Raw genomic sequence first — 25,855 nt, 5'->3', positions numbered from 1 at the left:
GAGGAACGCACTGTGCCCAGCCCCACTCCATAAAACACACGTTGCACATCTGCATGAGAAAACCCCAAAACGAACTGAATCCATCTCAACCCCCAAAATACACAATACCCCCTCCCTAACAGCGAAAACGCTCTCGCAACGCCCTGCCTTCCAGCTCGTGCAAAAAATGATGATCACGTGAACGTTGAAACCCACGTGACGCAAAGCAGCCCACGTGATAAAGCGGACGTTGAAACCCACGTGACGGAGAGCAGCCCCCGTGATAAAGCGGACGTTGAAACCCACGTGACGCAGAGCAGCCCACGTGATAAAGCGGACGTTGAAACCCTAGTGACGTACACTAGCCCACGTGATAAAGCGGACGTTGAAACCCACGTGACGCAGAGCAGCGCACGTGATGAAGTGGAGGCGGAGTGTTGCTATTGTGCGTTTCTCGGATGGGCACTAGAAGACTCCCATTTAGGAAACGCTGCTCTCATGCCCGGTTTCCAGGCAGCATCAGGTGAGTGCATGCCATCCAGCTCTTGCAGTGAATTTTATATGCTTTTCTTTCAGCATCCATCGACTTAGACGCTCGTATCCCTTTGTTGTTACATTGTTAAGAGGAGCCGTTTTGAAACCTCTAGGAATACACGTTGAAGCTGCAATTCCTTGTGTTGCACTTATCACTTGATGAAATTAAATATTGTAAGTATGTGATTTTCTAAACAGCTGCATTTGAAATTACACGGGGCAGCCTGTTGTTGGCATATGGTTCAGACTATGCAATGACTGCTGCTACACAGACCCTGCTCTGGTGCAAGTGACCACATATCTAATAATACCTGTGCCGGATAATGCCTGCAGAGGCAGTGACTGCTGTGCAGCTGCTGCACAGACCCTGCTCTGGTGCAAGTGACTACATATCTAATGATACCTGCGCCGGATAATGCCTGCAGAGGCAGTGATTGCTGTGCAGCTGCTACACAGACCCTGCTCTGGTGCAAGTGACCACATATCTAATAATACCTGTGCCGGATAATGCCTGCAGAGGCAGTGACTGCTGTGCAGCTGCTACACAGACCCTGCTCTGGTGCAAGTGACTACATATCTAATAATACCTGTGCCGGATAATGCCTGCAGAGGCACTGACTGCTGTGCAGCTGCTGCACAGACCCTGCTCTGGTGCAAGTGACTACATATCTAATAATACCTGTGCCGGATAATGCCTGCAGAGGCAGTGACTGCTGTGCAGCTGCTACACAGACCCTGCTCTGGTGCAAGTGACCACATATCTAATAATACCTGTGCCGGATAATGCCTGCAGAGGCAGTGACTGCTGTGCAGCTGCTACACAGACCCTGCTCTGGTGCAAGTGACTACATATCTAATAATACCTGTGCCGGATAATGCCTGCAGAGGCAGTGACTGCTGTGCAGCTGCTACACAGACCCTGCTCTGGTGCAAGTGACTACATATCTAATAATACCTGTGCCGGATAATGCCTGCAGAGGCAGTGACTGCTGTGCAGCTGCTACACAGACCCTGCTCTGGTGCAAGTGACTACATATCTAATAATACCTGTGCCGGATAATGCCTGCAGAGGCAGTGACTGCTGTGCAGCTGCTACACAGACCCTGCTCTGGTGCAAGTGACTACATATCTAATAATACCTGTGCCGGATAATGCCTGCAGAGGCAGTGACTGCTGTGCAGCCGCTACACAGACCCTGCTCTGGTGCAAGTGACTACATATCTAATAATACCTGTGCCGGATAATGCCTGCAGAGGCAGTGACTGCTGTGCAGCCGCTGCACAGACCCTGCTCTGGTGCAAGTGACTACATATCTAATAATACCTGTGCCGGATAATGCCTGCAGAGGCACTGACTGCTGTGCAGCCGCTGCACAGACCCTGCTCTGGTGCAAGTGACTACATATCTAATAATACCTGTGCCGGATAATGCCTGCAGAGGCAGTGACTGCTGTGCAGCTGCTGCACAGACCCTGCTCTGGTGCAAGTTACTACATATCTAATAATACCTGTGCCGGATAATGCCTGCAGAGGCAGTGACTGCTGTGCAGCTGCTGCACAGACCCTGCTCTGGTGCAAGTGACCACATATCTAATAATACCTGTGCCGGATAATGCCTGCAGAGGCAGTGACTGCTGTGCAGCTGCTGCACAGACCCTGCTCTGGTGCAAGTGACCACATATCTAATAATACCTGTGCCGGATAATGCCTGCAGAGGCAGTGACTGCTGTGCAGCTGCTGCACAGACCCTGCTCTGGTGCAAGTGACCACATATCTAATAATACCTGTGCCGGATAATGCCTGCAGAGGCACTGAGTGCTGTGCAGCCGCTGCACAGACCCTGCTCTGGTGCAAGTGACCACATATCCAATAATACCTGTGCCGGATAATGCCTGCAGAGGCAGAAAGTGGTGTGCAGCTGCTGCGCAGACCCTGCTCTGGTGCAAGTGACTACATATCCAATAATACCTGTGCCGGATAATGCCTGCAGAGGCAGTAAGTGCTGTGCAGCTGCTGCGCAGACCCTGCTCTGGTGCAAGTGACTACATATCCAATAATACCTGTGCCGGATAATGCCTGCAGAGGCAGTAAGTGCTGTGCAGCTGCTACGCAGACCCTGCTCTGGTGCAAGTGACTACATATCTAATAATACCTGTGCCGGATAATGCCTGCAGAGGCAGTGACTGCTGTGCAGCCGCTACACAGACCCTGCTCTGGTGCAAGTGACTACATATCTAATAATACCTGTGCCGGATAATGCCTGCAGAGGCAGTGACTGCTGTGCAGCTGCTGCACAGACCCTGCTCTGGTGCAAGTGACTACATATCTAATAATACCTGTGCCGGATAATGCCTGCAGAGGCAGTGACTGCTGTGCAGCTGCTGCACAGACCCTGCTCTGGTGCAAGTGACCACATATCTAATAATACCTGTGCCGGATAATGCCTGCAGAGGCAGTGACTGCTGTGCAGCTGCTGCACAGACCCTGCTCTGGTGCAAGTGACCACATATCTAATAATACCTGTGCCGGATAATGCCTGCAGAGGCAGTGACTGCTGTGCAGCTGCTGCACAGACCCTGCTCTGGTGCAAGTGACCACATATCTAATAATACCTGTGCCGGATAATGCCTGCAGAGGCACTGAGTGCTGTGCAGCCGCTGCACAGACCCTGCTCTGGTGCAAGTGACCACATATCTAATAATACCTGTGCCGGATAATGCCTGCAGAGGCAGTGAGTGCTGTGCAGCCGCTACACAGACCCTGCTCTGGTGCAAGTGACTACATATCTAATAATACCTGTGCCGGATAATGCCTGCAGAGGCAGTGACTGCTGTGCAGCCGCTGCACAGACCCTGCTCTGGTGCAAGTGACTACATATCCAATAATACCTGTGCCGGATAATGCCTGCAGAGGCAGAAAGTGGTGTGCAGCCGCTGCACAGACCCTGCTCTGGTGCAAGTGACTACATATCCAATAATACCTGTGCCGGATAATGCCTGCAGAGGCAGTAAGTGCTGTGCAGCCGCTGCACAGACCCTGCTCTGGTGCAAGTGACTACATATCCAATAATACCTGTGCCGGATAATGCACAGACCCTGCTCTGGTGCAAGTGACTACATATCTAATAATACCTGTGCCGGATAATGCCTGCAGAGGCACTGACTGCTGTGCAGCCGCTACACAGACCCTGCTCTGGTGCAAGTGACTACATATCTAATAATACCTGTGCCGGATAATGCCTGCAGAGGCACTGACTGCTGTGCAGCTGCTACACAGACCCTGCTCTGGTGCAAGTGACTACATATCTAATAATACCTGTGCCGGATAATGCCTGCAGAGGCAGTGACTGCTGTGCAGCTGCTACACAGACCCTGCTCTGGTGCAAGTGACTACATATCTAATAATACCTGTGCCGGATAATGCCTGCAGAGGCAGTGACTGCTGTGCAGCTATTACACAGACCCTGCTCTGGTGTAAGTAACTAGATATCTAATAATACCTGTGCCGGATAATGCCTGCAGAGGCAGTAAGTGCTGTGCAGCTGCTACACAGACCCTGCTCTGGTGCAAGTGACTACATATCTAATAGTACCTGTGCCGGATAATGCCTGCAGAGGCAGTAAGTGCCGTGCAGCTGCTACACAGACCCTGCTCTGGTGCAAGTGACTACATATCTAATAATACCTGTGCCGGATAATGCCTGCAGAGGCAGTGACTGCTGTGCAGCCGCTACACAGACCCTGCTCTGGTGCAAGTGACTACATATCTAATAATACCTGCGCCGGATAATGCCTGCAGAGGCAGTGACTGCCGTGCAGCTGCTACACAGACCCTGCTCTGGTGCAAGTGACTACATATCTAATAGTACCTGTGCCGGATAATGCCTGCAGAGGCAGTGACTGCCGTGCAGCCGCTACACAGACCCTGCTCTGGTGCAAGTGACTACATATCTAATAATACCTGTGCCGGATAATGCCTGCAGAGGCAGTGAGTGCCGTGCAGCCGCTACACAGACCCTGCTCTGGTGCAAGTGACTACATATCTAATAATACCTGTGCCGGATAATGCCTGCAGAGGCAGTAACTGCTGTGCAGCCGCTACACAGACCCTGCTCTGGTGCAAGTGACTACATATCTAATAGTACCTGCGCCGGATAATGCCTGCAGAGGCAGTAAGTGCTGTGCAGCTGCTACACAGACCCTGCTCTGGTGCAAGTGACTACATATCTAATAATACCTGCGCCGGATAATGCCTGCAGAGGCAGTGACTGCTGTGCAGCTGCTACACAGACCCTGCACTGGTGTAAGTGACTACATATCTAATAATACCTGTGCCGGATAATGCTCGCAGACGCAGTGACTGCTGTGCAGCTACTACACAGACCCTGCTCTGGTGTAAGTGACTACATATCTAATAATACCTGTGCCGGATAATGCCTGCAGAGGCAGTAAGTGCTGTGCAGCTGCTACACAGACCCTGCTCTGGTGTAAGTGACTATATACATATTTATTTATATATATAATACCTGTGCCGGATAATGCCTGCAGAGGCAGTAACTGCTGTGCAGCTACTACACAGACCCTGCTCTGGTGCAAGTGACTACATATCTAATAATACCTGTGCCGGATAATGCCTGCAGAGGCAGTAAGTGCTGTGCAGCTACTACACAGACCCTGCTCTGGTGCAAGTGACTACATATCTAATAATACCTGTGCCGGATAATGCTCGCAGCCGCAGTGACTGCTGTGCAGCTACTACACAGACCCTGCTCTGGTGTAAGTGACTACATATCTAATAATACCTGTGCCGGATAATGCCTGCAGAGGCAGTAAGTGCTGTGCAGCTGCTACACAGACCCTGCTCTGGTGTAAGTGACTATATACATATTTATTTATTAATATATAATACCTGTGCCGGATAATGCTTTCAGAGGCAGTAACTGCTGTGCAGCTACTACACAGACCCTGCTCTGGTGCAAGTGACTACATATCTAATAATACCTGTGCTGGGTAATGCCTGCAGAGGCAGTAACGGCTGTGCAGCTACTACACAGACCCTGCTCTGGTGCAAGTGACTACATATCTAATAATACCTGTGCCGGATAATGCCTGCAGAGGCAGTAACTGCTGTGCTGCTACTACACAGACCCTGCTCTGGTGCAAGTGACTACATATCTAATAATACCTGTGCCGGATAATGCCTGCAGACGCAGTAACTGCTGTGCAGCTGCTACACGGACCCTGCTCTGGTGCAAATGACTACATATCTAATAATACCTGTGCCGGATAATGCCTGCAGACGCAGTAACTGCTGTGCAGCTACTACACAGACCCTGCTCTGGTGCAAGTGACTATATACATATTTATTTATTTATATATATAATACCTGTGCCGGATAATGCTCGCAGACGCAGTAACTGCTGTGCAGCTACTACACAGACCCTGCTCTGGTGTAAGTGACTACATATCTAATAATACCTGTGCCGGATAATGCCTGCAGAGGCAGTAACTGCTGTGCAGCTACTACACAGACCCTGCTCTGGTGTAAGTGACTACATATCTAATAATACCTGTGCCGGATAATGCCTGCAGAGGCAGTAACTGCTGTGCAGCTACTACACAGACCCTGCTCTGGTGCAAGTGACTACATATCTAATAATACCTGTGCCGGATAATGCTTGCAGAGGCAGTAAGTGCTGTGCAGCTACTACACAGACCCTGCTCTGGTGTGACTACATATCTAATAATACCTGTGCCGGATAATGCCTGCAGAGGCAGTAACTGCTGTGCAGCTACTACACAGACCCTGCTCTGGTGTAAGTGACTACATATCTAATAATACCTGTGCCGGATAATGCCTGCAGAGGCAGTAACTGCTGTGCAGCTACTACACAGACCCTGCTCTGGTGCAAGTGACTATATACATATTTATTTATATATATATAATACCTGTGCCGGATAATGCTCGCAGACGCAGTAACTGCTGTGCGGCTACTACACATACCCTGCTCTGGTGCAAGTGACTACATATCTAATAATACCTGTGCCGGATAATGCCTGCAGAGGCAGTAAGTGCTGTGCAGCTACTACACAGACCCTGCTCTGGTGTAAGTGACTATACATATTTATTTATATATATAAAACCTGTGCCGGATAATGCTTGCAGAGGCAGTAACTGCTGTGCAGCTACTACACATACCCTGCTCTGGTGAAAGTGACTATATACATATTTATTTATATATATAATACCTGTGCCGGATAATGCCTGCAGAGGCAGTAACTGCTGTGCAGCTGCTACACAGACCCTGCTCTGGTGCAAGTGACTACATATCTAATAATACCTGTGCCGGATAATGCCTGCAGAGGCAGTAACTGCTGTGCAGCTACTACACAGACCCTGCTCTGGTGCAAGTGACTATATACATATTTATTTATATATATATAATACCTGTGCCGGATAATGCTCGCAGACGCAGTAACTGCTGTGCGGCTACTACACATACCCTGCTCTGGTGCAAGTGACTACATATCTAATAATACCTGTGCCGGATAATGCCTGCAGAGGCAGTAAGTGCGGTGCAGCTACTACACAGACCCTGCTCTGGTGTAAGTGACTATATACATATTTATTTATATATATAAAACCTGTGCCGGATAATGCTTGCAGAGGCAGTAACTGCTGTGCAGCTACTACACATACCCTGCTCTGGTGAAAGCGACTATATACATATTTATTTATATATATAATACCTGTGCCGGATAATGCCTGCAGAGGCAGTAACTGCTGTGCAGCTGCTACACAGACCCTGCTCTGGTGCAAGTGACTACATATCTAATAATACCTTTGCCGGATAATGCCTGCAGAGGCAGTAACTGCTGTGCAGCTACTACACAGACCCTGCTCTGGTGCAAGTGACTATATACATATTTATTTATATATATAATACCTGTGCCGGATAATGCTCGCAATCGCAGTAACTGCTGTGCAGCTACTACACAGACCCTGCTCTGGTGTAAGTGACTAAATATATAATACCTGCACAGGCTAATGCTCGCAGACGCAGTAACTGCTGTGCAGCTACTACACAGACCTTGTACAGCTCGCAGACGCAGGAACTGCTGTGCAGCTACTACACAGACCCTGTACATATATAATACCTGCGCAGGCCAATGCTCGCAGACGCAGTAACTGCTGTGCAGCTACTACACAGACCCTGCTCTGGTGTAAGTGACTACATATCTAATAATACCTGCACAAGCTAAAGCTCGCAGAGGCAGTGACTGCTGTGCAGCTGCTACACAGACCCTGCTCTGGTGTAAGTGACTACATATCTAATAATACCTCCACAAGCTAAAGCTCGCAGAGGCAGTGACTGCTGTGCAGCTACTACACAGACTCTGCTCTGGTGTAAGTGACTTTCACAAAGTGTTTGTGTAGGGGTGATGGGAGTTCTTTGTATGAATTGTTTACCGATTCCTGTGGCGTAGTAGGTTTTATTTATTTTTTTGCTTTGAGGACTTGCTTTGTACAGTTTGAGTTGTCTTTGGTGTTTTATTTAGTCTTGTCTGGTGTATTGTTCTCTCCATTTTCCGGTTGTCTTTTTGGTGTTTTTCCAGTTCTTGTTTTTTTGGTGGTGTTGCTTTGAATGTGTTAGCTGGTGCTAATTGGTCAATGGCCTTGGTTATCCACTTGTTGAGTGTGTCTTCTGTTGTATCTATGTTTGTATCGGTGGGATCTCTTTCAGCTAGGTTGGCGTGGTGGGTTGATAGCATGGCGGCCTCGTCCGCTAGTTTTGTTGCAAAGTTGGGGTTGTAAGAAGATGGTCTGTAGATCAGTAGGAATGCTATGTTGGATTGGTTGTTGAGTTCTATCTTGATTAGGAGGGATTCGTAGTCTTCCGCGTTGGTTGTGATGATTCGAGATGCTCAGGTGTGTTTTTTGTGTATAATTGCGATTCCACCTCCTCTTCGGCTTTCTCAGTTGGCATGTATTAATTTATAATTGTCGGGTATTGCTTCGTTCGCGATGGCTTTATAGTTGTCTGATTGCCAGGTTTCTGTAAGGAAGAGCACGTCTGTGCCTCCTTTGCTTAGGAGGTCATTGGTTTCTGTTGAGTGTTTTGCCATGGATCGAATGTTGAGGAGGCTGCAGTGTAGTGTGGTTGGGGTATTGTCCATGGTGGAGACCGGGTTGGGATGGTTTATTAGTTGTCATCCGTTTGGTGTCCTGGCTGGGTCTGTATTCGTGAAGCTTGTAGGCTGTCAGTTCATTGTTGCTGTGCTGTTTTTGTTTACCACGTTGTCATATGTGGACAGGTAGCGAGCATTGTAGTCTGTCTTTGCTCTGTTATTTGTATGTCTCCTTGGGCCATCTCAGATGTTTGTCGAGTTTTTTGGGGTTGTGGGATCATGCTGGTCCGTGCCTTCCCGAGTGGTTTGGGATTTCTTATTATTTCTATTGTCTTTTCTGGCTTCTTTTTCTTTCTTGTGGCAAGGCATGATGCATGGGGTTGTGTTCCTTAGTGGGCGCCCTCTTTCGATTGGTGTTTTTCATGGTCTTTTGGGTTTAGTCTTTGCTGTTTGTGGTTTGTTGCTTGTATTTGGTAGGTTGTGGGTAGTTGATGGGATTTAGTGGTTCCGTTTGTTTATGCTTTCTTTTTTGGATCCTTTTCTTTTGATTTTTTTTCTTAATCCTGGAGGTACTTTTCGTTATGGTTGTTGATTATTGGATTTTGCGCAAAGCAAACATGAATATTGTGTGAAGGAGTGCATGTGAATACTGACATTGGTGCAGTCATGTTAGGGACAATTCTCATTTCTGTGCTAATTCTCTTCAACCTTAGAGACCCCCAGCTCTTTTGCTGGACTTTAGGACTTTTTAATTTTAACCCTGGAGTCAGTGAGACCCTTTTCCCACTGCATCATGTGTTTTGACGTTTGGATTATGTGTTTTCACTGTTTTGGGAGTCTGACAAACTCCATATGCATCTACTTTTTGTATGGTGACACACATCAACTTCAGTGCAGTGTCACTGAGAAATCCTTTAGATTTCTCATAAGGTTTAAAATAGCTTTTCTTGTGTGAACTACTTTTCCCAAGAATAGTAAAGTGAAAATGACTTTACTTACCTTTTCTCTTTGTGGGTCCAGCACACACCATCATATGGGGAGTGCTTGGGGGTTACCTAGTAGCCCCTTATCCTACATTCTCATGTAACATTTGTATGTTGCCCTCCGTACTTCTAAATGACTAGTGGCAGTGGTTTAATTTTTCCTACCATTGTGTTTTTCTACCACAGGCTGAACCCTCAGCTGCAGTATAGCACCCAGGGGTGACCATTTGATCAAAACGGCCCCTGTCTTCTTTTTTTGCCGTTTTCTGTTTGTGAGGTCTTTCTTGGGTTTTACTCTGTGCGTTAAACAAATTGAAGCCCTTTGTTTGTCTTGCCGTTGGCGCACTTCAGCCCTGAGTCCCGCCTCTGGCTCCAGTGTGTCTGGAAGGGCCGGATGTGAGGGAGGGTCCCGAAACTCCCCTGTCCTTTGTCTCTAGGAATGCCTGAATGCAACCAGTCCTGAATGGCTGGCTGGGTGTCCTTTCAGGACAGCGACCCTGATGTGTGATTGACAGCCTAGGCTGTGCATGAATGGGAGAAACCTGCTTAAAAGTCGAGGGTTTTGGGACTAGAGGCAGAGTCGACCACTGGGAGAAACACCCGACGAAGAAACCATGAACGAAGCTTGCTGCATCCTCCTGGACCTTTGAATTGCCCGGTGAAGCCCTGCAGCTCTGCTGAAACTCCCTTTTCAGACAGAGAAGCTCCGGAATGGACTTCTCCCCTTGGGTTAGTGGGACCAACTCCACTGGACCATCTTCCCTGTCTGGCTGTACTTCTTCATTGCTGCAAGAACCAAGTGCCGAGTGAAATGTCTGAAATCCGGCTAGAAGCTCCAGGAGTCTCCTAAGGACCCTCCAGAAGCAGGACGACCAGAGCTAGAGTCCCCTCACCAGACCCAAGGAGTGAAGGAAGCCCAACCGGTACCAGAGATCCGCAACAGTGCTGTTTACTAAGCGCTGAAACCCGCAAAGTGCCGCTGAACCGAAAAGAGCCCGTAGCCGCCAACGACCTCCGAAGTACCACCGCAGGCAGGCACCCTACAGATGTCCCCACGACTAAGGCTCAGGAATACGGGGTCTGCAACGCTGTAGCAGGACAGAAGCCAGCTGGAACACTCTTCTTCAAACCAGAGGTACTGTTTAGACTTAGGGTACTTACCTCACTGTCTTGTAGCCTTGCTTTTCTCAGTTGGGAATTGCAGTGGCTTACTTTTAGAGTTGATCCCAACTCTGTTTTCACAGCTTGCGACCCTACAAGTGATTTTCTAACAAACTCTCTAACTTTGTGCAAGACATTTGATTCTAAGAAGTGCCTCAGCTCCATAGACTGTTTCAAATTGACTTTGGATGTCCTGGGTCCCTGCAGACTCTTCTAGCCCACTGACATTGATATGGTTTGTCCCTCATCAGTGGTAACTTGTTTTAGACTGTTACTGCTGGGAAAGGCTTGTCTAGATTTCATTGGAAGATTTATTTGTCCTCACATATTCTGAGAACCTGTTTAACCTTTTTTCTTCCTTAAACCTTTCCTTTCTGCAACCTCAGAATCTGCAAGTGTGATATATAAATGCCATTACTGTCCTTGTGATTGAAGTCACCCGATGGTGTAGCAAGTGTGTATGTATGAAGCATATCCAAAGATTATCCACTAACTTGCTCTGATTCTGAAAAGTAATTTAAAAGTATATTTACATTGTTACATGAATTGCCTTTCTAAAGAAAACTTATTTAAAAAATGATGTTAATTAAATAACTATTTATGACTGAAACCTTGAGTGTAAGTGTTACTTGGCTACTTGTATTTACAGATTTCATTTGTACAGCTCTACAGCTCACAGTTATCCCTCTTGCGAAAGGCCTGGCTGCTCAGTCACACTGCCAACCTGTGTAGTTCAGACCTATACCAAAAGGTGGGTTACCTAATACCAAGCAGATAAGTGTTGTGTAGTCTCACACAGTGGGACAACACCAATTCTTACCCAACAAGTCAGCATGGAAATGTATTGATTGTGAGGGTGCTGGGTTCCTGCTTTTGACTGGGATGGCAAAGGATTCTCACCCAGGGGGTGCATGCCATGTTTAGGCCTCTTTCTTCCACTTTGGCCCAACATAGTCTCAGGCTTTATCCATGCCACATTGGGGATTGTGAGGGTGATGGGTGCCTGCTTTTGACTGGGATGGCAAAGGATTCCCACGGGTGCATGCTATGTTTAGGCCTCTAGCTTCTACTTTGGCCCAACATAGTCTCAAGCTTTACACTTGCCACATTGGGGTTCATTCAGCATAAGAGCAACTAAGCAAAAGCAGAATGACAATCTGTATTGGTCCGCATATCATCCTACAAACTCTGATGTTCTGAAGTAATCAGTAAGTCATCCCCAAATCATCAAGAACAAACATGTTTCATGGCAATGCTCTTGAAGTAATCAGCAGGTCATCCCAGAATCATCCCCAAATCATTAGGGACAAACGTTCCATCTCTTGACGTGATCAGTAGGTCATCCTAAAAGCATCAGGAACATTTTCTAAAATGGGGATAATGTTAGCATATTCATTGTCATCCTAAACTCATCCCCAAATCATCATCCACCATTCTGAGATATTTGCTGATGAGTTTAACAGCGTGAACACGTCTGATGATGTGGGAATGACTTCCAGTGTAGTTCGATGATCATCAGATGACCCCAGGATGGTCTCTAAAGTCATCCTTTTAGACCGGGGGGGGGGGGGGCATGGGCATTACTCACTGTAGGATGCCCGTTTCAGGCGATCCTCTGTATGGGGTGCAAGTCTGCTCCTGGCAGCTTGGTTACTGCCTGTTGGTTTTGTTAAGCCGGGCCGGTTGCTAATGAAGGGGGATTTTAAGTCCTATGACCGGCGCACTCACCTGATCCTTCAGCACGTGAGCCGGAACGATGTTCACAGTATTTGATCAATGTTATGCTCGAATACAGCCGCCATTTTGGAGTGGTTAGATCTGATCTTTAAAGATATATAGCATTACAGGGTAGGATTGTGAGTATTGTATGTGACGTTTCGCATAGGCGGGTGACAGGAGAAGCTTGCTGTATCTGAAAGTTGGTATATAGGAACAAAAGTATAGGAAAAGGGCGGGTAATTGTAAGGTGTAACTGCTGTAGTTATATTTACCAAAAGCTGGCATTTGAACCCAGTGGATTTCTCAGTTGTTTCATAAAGCTTGCTGGAAGGTGTCTGATTAAAGCAATGTCTGCAATCATGTTTGGCTTACTGTCTCCGGAAAATAAGGAATAGTATGGATGGCCTTACTGCCAGCAGATGCCCGGTGGTATACATGATACGAGCTGGTCAATACATTGGTTCACAGGGGAGTCATATATCCGCAGCGTATGACGCTGTAGATGGAAATCTACAGAATAAGTCTGGGTGGCCATGTGTATTTAGACATGGAAATGGACTGAAATGTGGTCCATTTATGGTGCATGAATATGTACATTCTGAGAAAGGAAGGATATTTCAAGAATGGTTGGGGAAACATGAAGTGCACACAAGTGCATATTTCAATCTAAGCTTACATCACAAACAGAATAAGAGTAGATCTTGGTTACAAAAAAACACGGAATTTGGGATCCGTGTTGAGATCATGGGAGACCGTTCTATATTTGCAGATCAGACGAGCTTCTGCCTGGCGTTGTAATTCCCAGTCCTCATCTCTGATTCCACATGATACTGTCTTGAGTCTGGTGCATTTGTTTTCTTCTTTCTGGTCCATTTGATGTTGTTCTTTCCAGTGTTTGGAAAGTGGATACTTGGAGACCTGTGAGCACAGTATGCTGAGGTGTTCATGTATTCGGGTATGTAGTTCTCTTACATATGATCTGGTAGGTTATTTATAACACGCTTAATACCCAGAGGTTTCTAAGCGCGGACCCGGTGATCGAACCCATGTTGCTCCGTGTCGTCTTGCTTCCTAGGTGAGCACATTGCCCCTGAGCTATCCTCCCGAGACTTCCAATATATTTTTGGTTACATACACATATGATGCAATATATAACATATTTGGAACAGCAATTAACGAATTCCCTAATTTGGTGGGTGCCTAGATTGTCATATTCTTATGTCGGTGTTGTATGTGCATGGGGGCACATGCCGCAGGTCCCACATTTCCGAAGTTTGCTGCCTGGCTGGACGTTAGCCAATTTGTACTTGCTCTGGTACTATTTTTCATGAATGAGGGGAATAGTAGATTTTTCAGTGCTGGCGCTTTGCGGAATGAGATACTGGGCTGGCGGCGTGGGGTAAATCCACTAGCTGGTATCACGGGTCCAATGGTGGGGGCGGCCAACGGCTTTTTCTTTATCTTTTGTTTTGATGTCGGCGTTGCTGATTCAATTTGTGTTTATGAAACGGTCACAATATTCAGATCAAGTTTTTAATAAATACAGCCTGCCTCATTACAAGTTTGGTGATATCTCAGTGGTAAATCTGCCCAGATACCACTAGATGGAATTGCTGTTACCGCCACTTGGTCTGGCGGTATTACAGTCAGATTACAAGTTGTGGTAGGCTGTGTTAGTCACCATTTATTGGCGTCCATAGGACTCCAGGTGGGATTTTGGCGGAATTACCACCAAAAATTGACATTTTTGGCAGAAAGGTGGCAGATTTGCCTCCAGCTCTTAGCTGGCGGTGAATCTGCCAACTCTCTGCCACTTGTAGTTGGGTGGTACAGTAATTCAGCAGTATCTGTATTATTGCCATGTTTTTACTGCACCGGCCAACTTAAAATGAGGTCCTATGTTTTTAACTAAACAAGTGCAGTTGTAGATGAAGGCATTTCTTTAATACATGCAGGAATGCATGAACTTGGGTTTGGCCACCCAGCTAGCATGTGGTTTTGGACCTCAAATAATTAGAACATCAGGGCACTGCCTAAATCGGGATTAGTCCACTAAGAGCTGCTCAAAATATCAGCACTGCACATATCTGGTTTGCCGCTGCTGTTAACTGTTCCTGCTGTATTTGTCCGCCGTTGATCACTGCCTGCGAGGCCGGGAACTCCTGACGGCTCTAACACGGCAGATGAGGCCAAAGATGGAGGCCACGATGGAGCTGTTGTCCCTTCAGTGACTGCATCGGCTGTGACCTGATCTGGGCTGCTACAGTGCAGGGGCAAGGGCACACTGACACTCCTTCGGTCATCCACACTGCCCTGAGTGCTGCCCCTCTGAAGGAGAAGCTGACTTGATGCAGTCTGCGGAGACAACCGTGCCGCTGGTGAAAAGCTGGTATGAATTGCCAGCTATCGTGCTGCAACATATATGGCCTTTAGGGTCCTTTTAAAAGTATAATCCAAGTCGACGGCCACAAGATAGCCCTGGAACAGTGCAGGCTGGTGGAGGGGATTCCCCAGCTTTTGGGCTGGGTAAGCTGTGACTGATAGTCCACACAGGCACATGGCAGATTAGCACAACAATAAGAACTGATCCTTGGGATACCAGATGGTGCAGCAGGCACTGGGGCCGCATGATCCTTGCATGGGGTGTATATTAACATTATTCCCACTACCATTCTTCTTATTGTGCCTGTGTGTACCACTCACTGTATTATACTGTATTTATCTGTAAATTACATTGGGCCTCATTACAAGGTTGCTGGTCTGGACACAACGGTGCCGGTAACCTTACCGGTACCGTTGTATCCGGACCGGCAAACTAGTTGTGCTGCGGGTGCCTTTCATTCCGCCAGGTCTGCCCTGGCGGAATGAACTGCACCGCGAGCACAGCATGCCTGTAGCACCGGCACAGTTATGTGCCAGACTTTAATGCTGGTATGGAGGTAGCCTTGCTGCTCTTACCGGCAAGGCTACCTCCAACCTCGTAATGAGGCCCGTTGCCTCTGTAACCTTTTTCTGTATATAATTTGTAACTCTATGGGCCTCATTACGAGTCCGGCGGAAGCTGCGCCGGAAAAACGGGCAGGCTGCCGCCGGACCCGAAATACCATTTCGCCTCCGTGATTGCTGCAATCACAAGGGCATTACAACCCTGATGACCCGGTAATTCCGGAGGCGGAATTCCATAAATCCCCATTCCCATAGGACTCCATGGGGATGGGGACAATGGAAACACTGGTTCCGTCTAGGACGGAGCCGGTGTTTCCATTTCCGCCTGCAGGCAGGGGGCGTTACTCCCACCAGGTCAGACCTGGCAGGAGTGACACCTCCCGCTTGCAGAACTTGGAATCAGCGGGTCTGGAAACAACGGTGGCAGCGGATTTACCGCCACCATTGTTTCCGGACCGGCAGGGTCGTAATGAGGCCATATGCCTATGTAATTAAGTAATGCGACCAGATGCCTTGGGGCCAGGCTGCGCTATATAAATAAATAAACAAACAACCCTGGCTTAAAAGTAATTTGGGCTGGCAGCTGCCTCTACTTGTACGTTTTACTGTCAAAACGCTGTACCATGGTCCACTTGCCGCAACCTGCCCAGACAATACGCCCCAGGCTCCCACGTGTTCCTAAGTTATTGGGCCCCAAACTGCCTTTCTTACTATACGGTACTTTACACCAGGGCTACGGCGAGACCGAATCTTTACCATCTTACCTGGAATCGTAACTGGCGAGATACCTGCGCAGTTACAACAGAGGCCGTTGCTGCAGTTTACTATCCCCTGGATGGTGTGGGGTGGGAGGGAGCAGTCCTTGCTGTTGGACTTCCAGCTGCAGAGCCTACCGGCTGCTGCAGTTTATCACTGAACTGAGGGATCTGTGCTTTAGGGGCTATTGGGGATGCCATCCTCCAAAGAAAAGTTCAAGAGATCGATTATGGTTTCCTTTGCAACCCAAGCAAGACAGCAAGCACCTCTGACTAATGCAGAGGTGAATTGACTGGATTCAGAGATGGGTCACACGGGCCCCCAGGAAGACAACATCCTTGCAGCCATAGCTGCCTCATGAACCTCCCCAGAAAATAAAATAGAATATGTGAAAGTAGATGTGCAGTTACTGCGTCAGGATGCACGCTCACTGGCGGAAAGGATCACAGCAACTGAATCACAACTCCAGGAGACGGTCGCCACTACGACAGATCTGGAATCTAGGTTAAAAGCTATGGAGACAAGTAACGCAGCGCTGGAACAACGTGCGTAAGATGCAGAGGGCAGGTCACGCAGGAACAATATTTGGGTCCTCAGACTGCCGGAGGGTGCTGAGAGCACAGATCTGACTTGATACATTGAAAACCTGATTCTCCAAGAAGCTGGCCCTGGTAAGCAGTCTTTGGGCTTTACCTTTTGAAAGAGCTCACAGAGCACTACAAAAGACAATTTTAAAGACAAGGAGACAATATTACAACACTCCAGAGAGGGCGGGAAGATACAGAGGGACAACTCCGTGCTTGCTATACACCCAGATTACACCCCACTGGCACAAAGGAGGAGGAATATGTCCCCACAAAGGATAGGCTCTGTTATCTGGGTCTCAAATATATGCTTGTTTTTCTGCCCAAGCTTAAAGCCCTGTATAAGGGGAGCCCCTCCTTGCAACCACCGAGGTGGCAAACCTGTGAATGGACCACAACGGCATGGCTGACAAGGAGACAGATGGCGGATCGGACGCTTGACACATATGTGGGTTGGACGAACAATTGATCACTGACTACAACTGCGCTGTTATGGGCACTGCAGTCTGGTGAGCTGTTTTATCAGGAGTGTGACACACTGTCGGTCTATGGCACTCCCCGAAACAGTTACCATTGGCACCGCCTGTTGCCTTTGCCTGTTACCCCAATGACTCGGATGGGCATTGAGTGTACGGGTATGCCTGAGCATCTGAATGCTGTTGCCCACTGTTTTGGCACTATTGTTGAGGGCACATTGTTATGTTATAGGAAGCTTGTTGGTGATTACAATCGGAATTCTGGGTGAGGATGGGCATCATGGTTGGGTGAATTGAAAGCTAGTGCTAGGTGTGATGGGTATATGTGCGGACATGGTGGATTTGACACTGAGTGTAATCCTGGAGTTGAGTGCAGGGCTGGAATTACAGTGGGAATCGGATGACGCTGATTAGAATATTGACTTGGAATGTTTGGGGACTGGGCTCATATTTACGCAGGAACCAGATTCGATTCTACTTATGCAGGAAAAAGATATCCATTGCCTTACTGCAGGAGACACCCCTGCTTCCTGAGGAACACAACATGGTCATTGCTTGATGGGGGATTGGAGGGAGTTAGGTCATGGATCTGCATACTTGAAATTAGCTGGAGGGCTGCTGGTGTGGATAGATGCAGCGGTCCCATTCCGCCTTCTGGAGGTGGAGACGGACAATGAGGGAAGATACGTGTTGGCACATGGTTACGTGGAACAAGAAATATGCATTATGAATTCCTACTTCCCCAATCACATGATTCAGTGCATATACGTCCACTATGCGGCCAACTAGCCCTAAGGAGGGGTGCTTTGTTCCTTTGTGGGCTGGGGGAAGCTTTAATTGTGTTTGCGATCTACACCTAGATAGGTCGCTTCCTGAGCGGAGAGGACCTTCGCTGGCTTTGAGTGCCCTTAATACGACTTTGTCTGAACTCACACTGGTGGTTGTCTGGAGGGAACTGCACGCCGATAGAAGGGGATATTACTTTTACTCCACCCCACATGGGTTATATACCAGGATTGATTACTTGTTTGATTACTCTGAGCATTTGGCGTAGTTCCTGGATGCAGGGTACATGGGGCGCGTCCTATCTGATCACTCCCCATTGTTGGTTTGTTGGGAAAGTAAGGGACCCCGGCCTTCCGTTCTGATGTAGGTAATAGCTGGAGGTATTAGAAGATCATTACAGGAAGATCTGGGAGCTATGGAAGAGCAGATTACATTTTTAGAAACTGACAAGCTCAAGTCCCCATCCTTATAGAAGGACCTCACCGTGCTTTGGGCCCAATGTGCGAAAGCATGGGAGAGGCTTTGCAAATTTGATTATACAACGCAGGTAGCACGGGCACATGCATAATGTGTTAAGTCAGGGAGGGTACTGGCGTGGTTATGTAGGATGGAGCACCCTAAGCGCACACATTGCACGAAAAATGTCATACCCCTTGGCAGTCCCAGGTGGCGATCAATGACATCTTTAGCGCATTCTACACAAGCATGAGGTGCTAGTTCACCTGGAAGAGCTGGGCGCTGCTCTTTCGCAGATATGCCTCCCGAAACACTCCACGGAACAGGTGGCTGACCTGGAGCGGACTGATGGCGCATGATCTTTCGTCAAGACGATGGGGGCGATGGGCTTCCTGCAGAGTTTTACAAGACATACAATCATATTCTTACACTGGTGCTGTTGAAGGTGTTTGAGGAGGCTTATGAGAGAGGCCTACTGCTGCCTAGCATGCGAGAGGCGTTGGTGACTCCCAACCCTAAACCAGGGAAGCCCACGTAAACTGTGAATCTTATCGTGCTCTTGCTATGTTGAATCATGACATCAAAATTCTATCGGCGCTGTTGGCGGGGTGGCTGCGCAAAGTGATTAGCACCTTAATACACGAAGATCAAACCGACTTCGTGCCCGGACGTAGTATTTTGTGGAATCTGTGCTGCTTGCAACATAAAATAGATCAGACTAACCTTCAAACTGGACTGTATGCTGTGGCGTCCCTTGATGCCATTAAGGCGTTTCATTTGGGTTTCTGGGAGTGGATGTATGCAGTGCTCCAGGTCTTTGGGATAGGGAGGGTTTCCTCCGCTGGAATTACGATACTGTACATGCAGCCGGTGGCTAGGGTAAAAACCGGGAGGTACGTCTTGGATCTATGGGACATACAGAGGGGCATCCACCAGGGGTGTCCGCTATCGCTGATGCTTTATATATTAGCCCTGGAACCCCAGGCCCTATATTTGTGACAAGAATATCTGGACGCTGGTATTGAGCTAGGGGGCTGAAAGCACCTTGTATCTCTCCAAGGCATACAGTAAGCAGTGTCGCATAGCTATATGCTATACAATTCTGGAGGTTTGCTAATTAAATTGACACTTGAGAAGCAAAGCTCGCTATTTAGGTTACCATGTTCAATGAAAGCATGTTCACCCTGCATTCCTCTCTTGCTCTCAGGGCTCTCTCTACCCTCGTTTTCTAGGTTCACTGCAAACTGAAAGGGGCTAATGGAGAGAATGCAGCAGTAATCATCTCCTCCACTCTTCACCGCCAACGGCCTGTGTGGGAGTCCTAGGCAACATGTTTCTTTCTCTAATAATTGCAAACCAGATGTAATCGGGATAATACTTTTATTAAGCTAACTATATGCTATCTGACAAAGACCAGTTTGTGTTAATTTTATTTATTTTTAAAGACGGTCATGCAATTCTTCCTAAAAATGTAAGTTGTTACATAATGCATAACTAGAGTATTGCTACAGCTCAGATATTTGGTTGCATGCTTGTCACAGGAACCCACCATGTAATCTAGGTAATTGCAGGCGTTGGTATACCCAGCCTGGCTCAAGGAGGCCTTGTGGGCCCCAGAGTGCTGCATTGGTCGACAAACGCCATTAATGAGGCAGGGCAGACAGGTCCGGAAGTGAACGCTGAAGGTGCTGAAATTACAACACCCATACTCACCACATACTCCTATGATGGCGCATGTCTGTTTAGATGCAAATGAATTGGCTGTCGCCAGGAGGTGATTTTGGCCTGGCTACGAGGGAAGACATGTATAAAAAAGGGACATTCAGGGATTGGGGTGACCTAGTACCAGATGGGTGTCTACCTCAAGACCAGTTCATGACATATTTTAGGGTGATGAGGGTGGCCAAGAATAAATGGGCTACATGGCCTGGTGAACTGGAACCAGCTGCAATGCTAACCAGAATGGATGAGTTAAAAGACGGTTGGTGCCCCATGTCTAGGTTGTATGAATGATTGTTGAGTATGACTGACATTGACCAGGAGATACCTGATACACAATCGGATAACGCATTACTCTTTGTTAGAAAAGTGTCCTGTAATGCTAGGATTCAGCTTGTTCAACTTAATGTACTTCATCGAACCTATATGACTCCTAGCCGAGTGACCAGGTTTGATTCGAACGTTTCATCCGCATGTCCTTGGTTTGGCAAGGAGGGGGGGGGGCTCATGCATATGTATTGGACATTTGTGCTGGCCCATGGCTTCTGGCTTTAGGTAGAGCAGGCCTGCACCGTGGCAGGGATTATGAGAGATCAATGGATAAGTGCAGATTTTGACAGGCGCCCTTATATCACATCAAGCTGAGTATTCAAGTTAATTATGCAAATATCAAGTGAATATGAAATTACAGGTTCAACCTTTAAAGTCATAAAATCTAATAAGGGTAAAACAGAAAATTAGCATATTTGGAATAAATGATTTTCATCTGACTAGTCAAAGGTCTAACTTTTAAATTTATATACTCAATCCAAGATTTAATAGAGGACACACTACTAAGACGATATCCCAAGTATATCAATTCATGGACTTGGGATATTATCTCGCCGTCTATATTCCACACATACTTTCTAGGCTTCTTCCCTGCATCAAATATCATAATATTCGTTTTGGATCCTCTTCTGTGCTCTCTTCCTGTCCTCTGCCTGGAAGTGGGGAAATCATGCGCTCTGAAAAAGGGAGCTGAGGAGATCCTCTTCTGTGCTCTCTTCCTGTCCTCTGCCTGAGAGTGGGGAATTCATGCGCTCTGGGAAATGGAGCCGAGGAGATCCTCCTCTGTGCTCTCTTCCTGTCTTCTGCCCGAGAGTGGGGAAATCATGCGCTCTCGGAAAGGGAGCCGAGGAGATCCTCTTCTGTGTGCTCTTCCTACCCTCTGCCTGAGAGTGAGCGCAAGATTGATATCGATATTTTATTTGTGTAGCACCTATACATAGTGTTTCAAAGTGCTTCAAGGCAAGAGAAAACACAGTGACATTCTTACAAGGCCTTGGGACATTAAGAATGTGAATTTACTATCGTACTCGGCCTGGCAACATTTCTGGTAGAGCTGAAAAATTGACAAGAGGTGCAGGGCGGAGGGAGGAGGAGCGAAACACAAACAAGCTACTATTGTACTAGGCCAGATGACATTTCGGGTAGTGCAAAGAATATAGTAAGGGGGAAAGGGGAGAGTGAAAAAGATAGGGAGAGGAAGAGAAGACTGAGAAACAGTGAGTGTGGTCAAAAAGGGGGAGGGGAGCAAAGTACCAAAGGCAGACATAACGGGCAACACAAGCATACAGCAGGGGGGGGCATAGTAGAACAGGCAGTCAAACTGACATCACAAGCATACAGCAGGGGCGGCGGGGGCTGCACAAATGGTGTAGCAGGTTTGCATAACACAGCCAGATTTGAAGTTAAGCTAAATCCATGAAACCGCCAGATTGGAAGTTAAGCTAATTGCATGAGACAGCCACATTTGAAATCACAACCAAAATCAGATACAAGCAGTGGGTGCAAAAAACACAATGAAATCCGGAGGGCAGACCTGGGAGAAAAGCAGGGAAGGAAACTGAAGTCAATAAAGAGAGCATAGGCTTGTCCAGAATAAGAGAAACAAACCCATAGATGTGTGAATGTCATGTAAGTCTGGATTTCTTGGTAAAGTGAGATAGCACCTTCTTGGAAGTCCAAATGTAGGGGTGACAGGAAAAAGCTGCAGGCATCGTTCTGGTAGCGGACAGGGAGCAGACAGGAGCCTTAGGAGTGGGCCTTTGGTGGGAGAGCCGGCCAAGCCTGCCAGCTACCCGATAGGCCGTGATATTGAGGCCTCTAACAAAGTGGGGAAATCATGCGTTTTCGGAAAGGGAGCTGAGGAGATCCTCTTCTGTGTGCTCTTCTTGCCCTCTCCCTCCCTGAGAGTGGGGAAAGTATGCGCTCTGGGAAAGGGAGCTAAGGAGCTTCTCTTCTGTGTGCTCTACCTGCCCTCTGCCTGAGAGTAGGGAAATAAGACAGCAGAGATCCTGATTGTTCCTCATGTCCCATGGCAGACATCTTCTGCTCCACCATGGCCTAGCCGCATGCTGGCTTGAACATCCAAGCTGGTCTCCCATTCACAGGGCTGCCCCCTTCTTTGTGGATCGGGGGTTAGGAGGTCTCTCCTGAATCCATTCTCTGTTTCCTCTATTCCAGTCATCCGCATGAATTTTAGGTACAGCATCATGCCCCAATATTTCTGGGGTTCTGTAATACACTCCCACTCTGTTTCCAACAGCCTCACTTTTTTTGGGTGGTGACAAGATGAGGATTGTACGTTTTTCAACTCCTTTGTTCTGCTTTGTTTTCCTTGGGCAACTTATTAAAATATAAAAGTGTGAGGGACTGGATGAAATAAAGACTTGTTGAAATCATTTATGTTTTAAAGGATTTTGCTGGGTTGTCCACTTGGCATCGAGGCACCACTAGGGTTTGCCATGTTTATGAATTCTGTCTTCTAAATTCCTGAATGTACGGTATGGCTATTTAAATTTGTTTTTTGTTTCCAATTGCCACAAGCTTTAAATCAGTTTCTGCATCCTATCAATATCAGATTCTTATATGTATAACATGAATTTGCAGAAACTGCTAGCATGCGCCGTTACAGCACACATTTTGTTCTCACTGTGGCTTGTTGCATCAGGGCTTCGCATTGGGTGGTTCACCATACATTCTGGGCCTTCACACCATCACCTCTCCATGATGTTGGATGTCTGTTCATAGGTCCTCATGTCTGACACAGTTCAGGCTTTTCTTTCTCCTTGCCTCAGACCTTTTTGTCCCCAAATCCATGCTCGCTCTGGTAGCTTCACTCATCCCCAGCAGTTCACACCTCTCTGATCCTTTCTGCTCTCGCTTCCTTCATGTTGCCTAGGTCCTCGATTTGCCTGTTACTGCTGCGCAGATGTGTCGCGTTTGCTGCTCACTAATAGCCTGGCCTTTTCTCACTGATCCTCCATTGGCATTCTCCAGAAACAGATCACTACTTTTTTCACTTACACCCTTCACCAGTGCATCTTCTGCCACAGACCCCACACCACAAAAGACTTCTGCCTCATGTGCCTTCCATTTCCAGCATGTGGTGTAAATCCTTTCATTCATTTTCTCAGGTGGCTCTAGGAATATGGCAATCCATTTCCCACATACAGCGTTTCGCATTAAAATCTCTTTCACACATGAGTGTAATGGGTTTTATCTTTTGATGTCTCCTCTCTCACCCAATGGCTTCTCCCTGGGTCTCTCTCCTCAGTGGTGGGGACCACAAAACCTTTCTTATGTCTGAGTTCCACTCCCCATTGTCTTTCTCCTGGTCTGTTCACTCGTATTAATCTCCCAAACTGGAAATCTACATTTGCATGTTCAAAGCATCTTGCCCCCTACCTTCACCTCTTGCTCTTGAACTGTCTCTGCCGTGTTCTGATCTCTTGTCACCTGGATGTGTTGTTTGTCTTGTCCTTGCTGATGATTGCAGGTTCACTGCTCGGGCTGCCTTCTTGGAATGTCACCACCTATCCCTGCTTCTCCTGCACTTCAGCTTTGTCAGGTCGTGGTACTTGACCGCTTCTCTTACTTTTCGTGGATTCTTTTGTTTTGCAGTGCCATGGCTTGCATCATATGATCATTGTCAGCACAAAGACTCCCCATTCCTCACTGTTCTTGAGGTTGCAGAGGCTACTTCACCACAATGCGTATATGAGGTAAGATGTTATACCACTACAACATTAAAAATGCCAATTTAAAATAAGTATATGAAGAAGAGAAATACACAGTGGCATTCCAGGAAATACAATGAAGGGAAAATGTGCAGAATGATATCTGGCTGACTTCCTACAGTGAGGGATATAGCAAGATACCGTCCCTATGCATCGCAGAACAATGCAGGAAAGACATGTAGGGGAGGGGGTGAAACCAGGCATTGTAACTGGGCGCAGCGTGAGGGGTTTCTAAAATTAAAGATATGCGTGCAGATTATGAGAACGTGCCTTCCTCCCTGTGCAGCAAGCAGGGCGCACAGAGAAACCTGCTGGAACTTGTCAGATTTGACTGGTTTTGCTTCCTCTGCCTTCACTGTCCTGGTAGAAGACGCCCTTCTTAGAATATATAGGGTAGAGTTGGTTTACATAAAAGGAAACTGGCAGTAAGTAAGCTTAAAGGGACACATACATATATATATATATATATATATATATATATATATCAGGTTATTACTTTGAGACTAATGCCTCTTTTCCTTTCTGGTTATCTATTTCTTGCTTTTCCTTTCTTTTTCTATGCCCGCTTCCATGGAGTGGCTGCAGACTGAAGAAGGCATTGAACCACCTGCTAAGGATCGTCGGGACGCCATGACCCAGATCGGGAGTGACCTAGGAGAAGACCTTTCCCTTTGGGGATGTCAGAATTCCATGGAAGAGGTGAAGGTTGAAGTAGAAGAAGGTCCAGATTCCAGTGATTGTCCGCACTCCATTATCCAGGTGAAGGTTGAAGAAGAGGAAGATGCTGCTTCCAGGAATTGTGGGATCCCGGAGGATTGGGTGAAGATTGTAGTGGGAGAGGAGCTGCCTGCCCAGGATTGTCAGAATTCAATAAACAAAGTAGAGACTGAAGAGGAGAAAAGAGCTTTAGATCGAGAACCCGAGGAGGTGGTTACCTTAGAAGATGACGATGGAACAATTACCATAAAATGCCAGGAATCTGAAGGAAAGGTTATCGAAACATCTGCTGCAGGTAAGGAGTAAATAAATTAGACCCCTCTTTTCGATAAACCCTAGGACATGGTTTACTATATTACTAAGTTCACTAATCATAGTTTTCTCTTGTAGATCTTGTGTGATGTGGAACATTGGGACAGCATTCATAGCTCCTCTCAACTGTTAAACCAGCAGAACATCTGGGCATCCTGATGCTAGCACTGAGATGCAAGCATTCTTTACGTGTATACTGTTGACCTGTGAGCACTTAATGAATGCTCGCAAGTAAACCCCTGACATATTTTCAGCTGTTGACCCATCCAAATGTCGCCCAAGGATGACATTTGCTTAATTGTGCATTAAATAATAAGTAAATAATTAATATTTTAAGAATCATCAGAGATTCTTAAAACCCTTCCATTTTGGGAAACATATCAATAATTAAAGTAAAAAGAACAGTTGGCTGCTACCATTGTAGGTTAAAAATGCAGTTATATACTAAGATGTGTCCGCTGATTTTACATTGGATGTCTCACTCCCAAGATTGAGGGCAGTGATTTGCAGTGGGTGGAACATGATCCAGAACCGCA

The 25,855-nt window shown here is 47.1% G+C and overlaps 1 protein-coding gene across 2 annotated transcripts in view; it reads left to right on the top strand.

Annotated features, from left to right (window-relative positions):
• The window catches only part of LOC138489439 (zinc finger protein ZFP2-like), a 147,847-nt gene that overhangs the window by 73,831 nt on the left and 48,161 nt on the right, over window positions 1-25,855 (top strand). The window contains exons 1-3 of one of the 2 annotated variants that reach the window (XM_069617159.1): window positions 393-502; window positions 24,175-24,275; window positions 24,876-25,302. In XM_069617159.1, coding sequence (XP_069473260.1) covers window positions 478-502; window positions 24,175-24,275; window positions 24,876-25,302 — 553 coding nt within the window. In that variant the 5' untranslated portion in view covers window positions 393-477. Of the gene's footprint in view, window positions 1-392; window positions 503-24,174; window positions 24,276-24,875; window positions 25,303-25,855 lie in introns of those variants that run through there. The other variant, XM_069617160.1, reaches the window with a different exon arrangement.

The sequence above is a fragment of the Ambystoma mexicanum genome, chromosome 9 (assembly GCF_040938575.1).
Source record: "Ambystoma mexicanum isolate Mex_15411 chromosome 9, UKY_AmexF1_1, whole genome shotgun sequence".
In the NCBI taxonomy this organism is placed as follows: domain Eukaryota; kingdom Metazoa; phylum Chordata; class Amphibia; order Caudata; family Ambystomatidae; genus Ambystoma; species Ambystoma mexicanum.
Note: the sequence above shows the minus strand (reverse complement) of the source record. Positions and strands in the feature narration are given on the sequence as shown.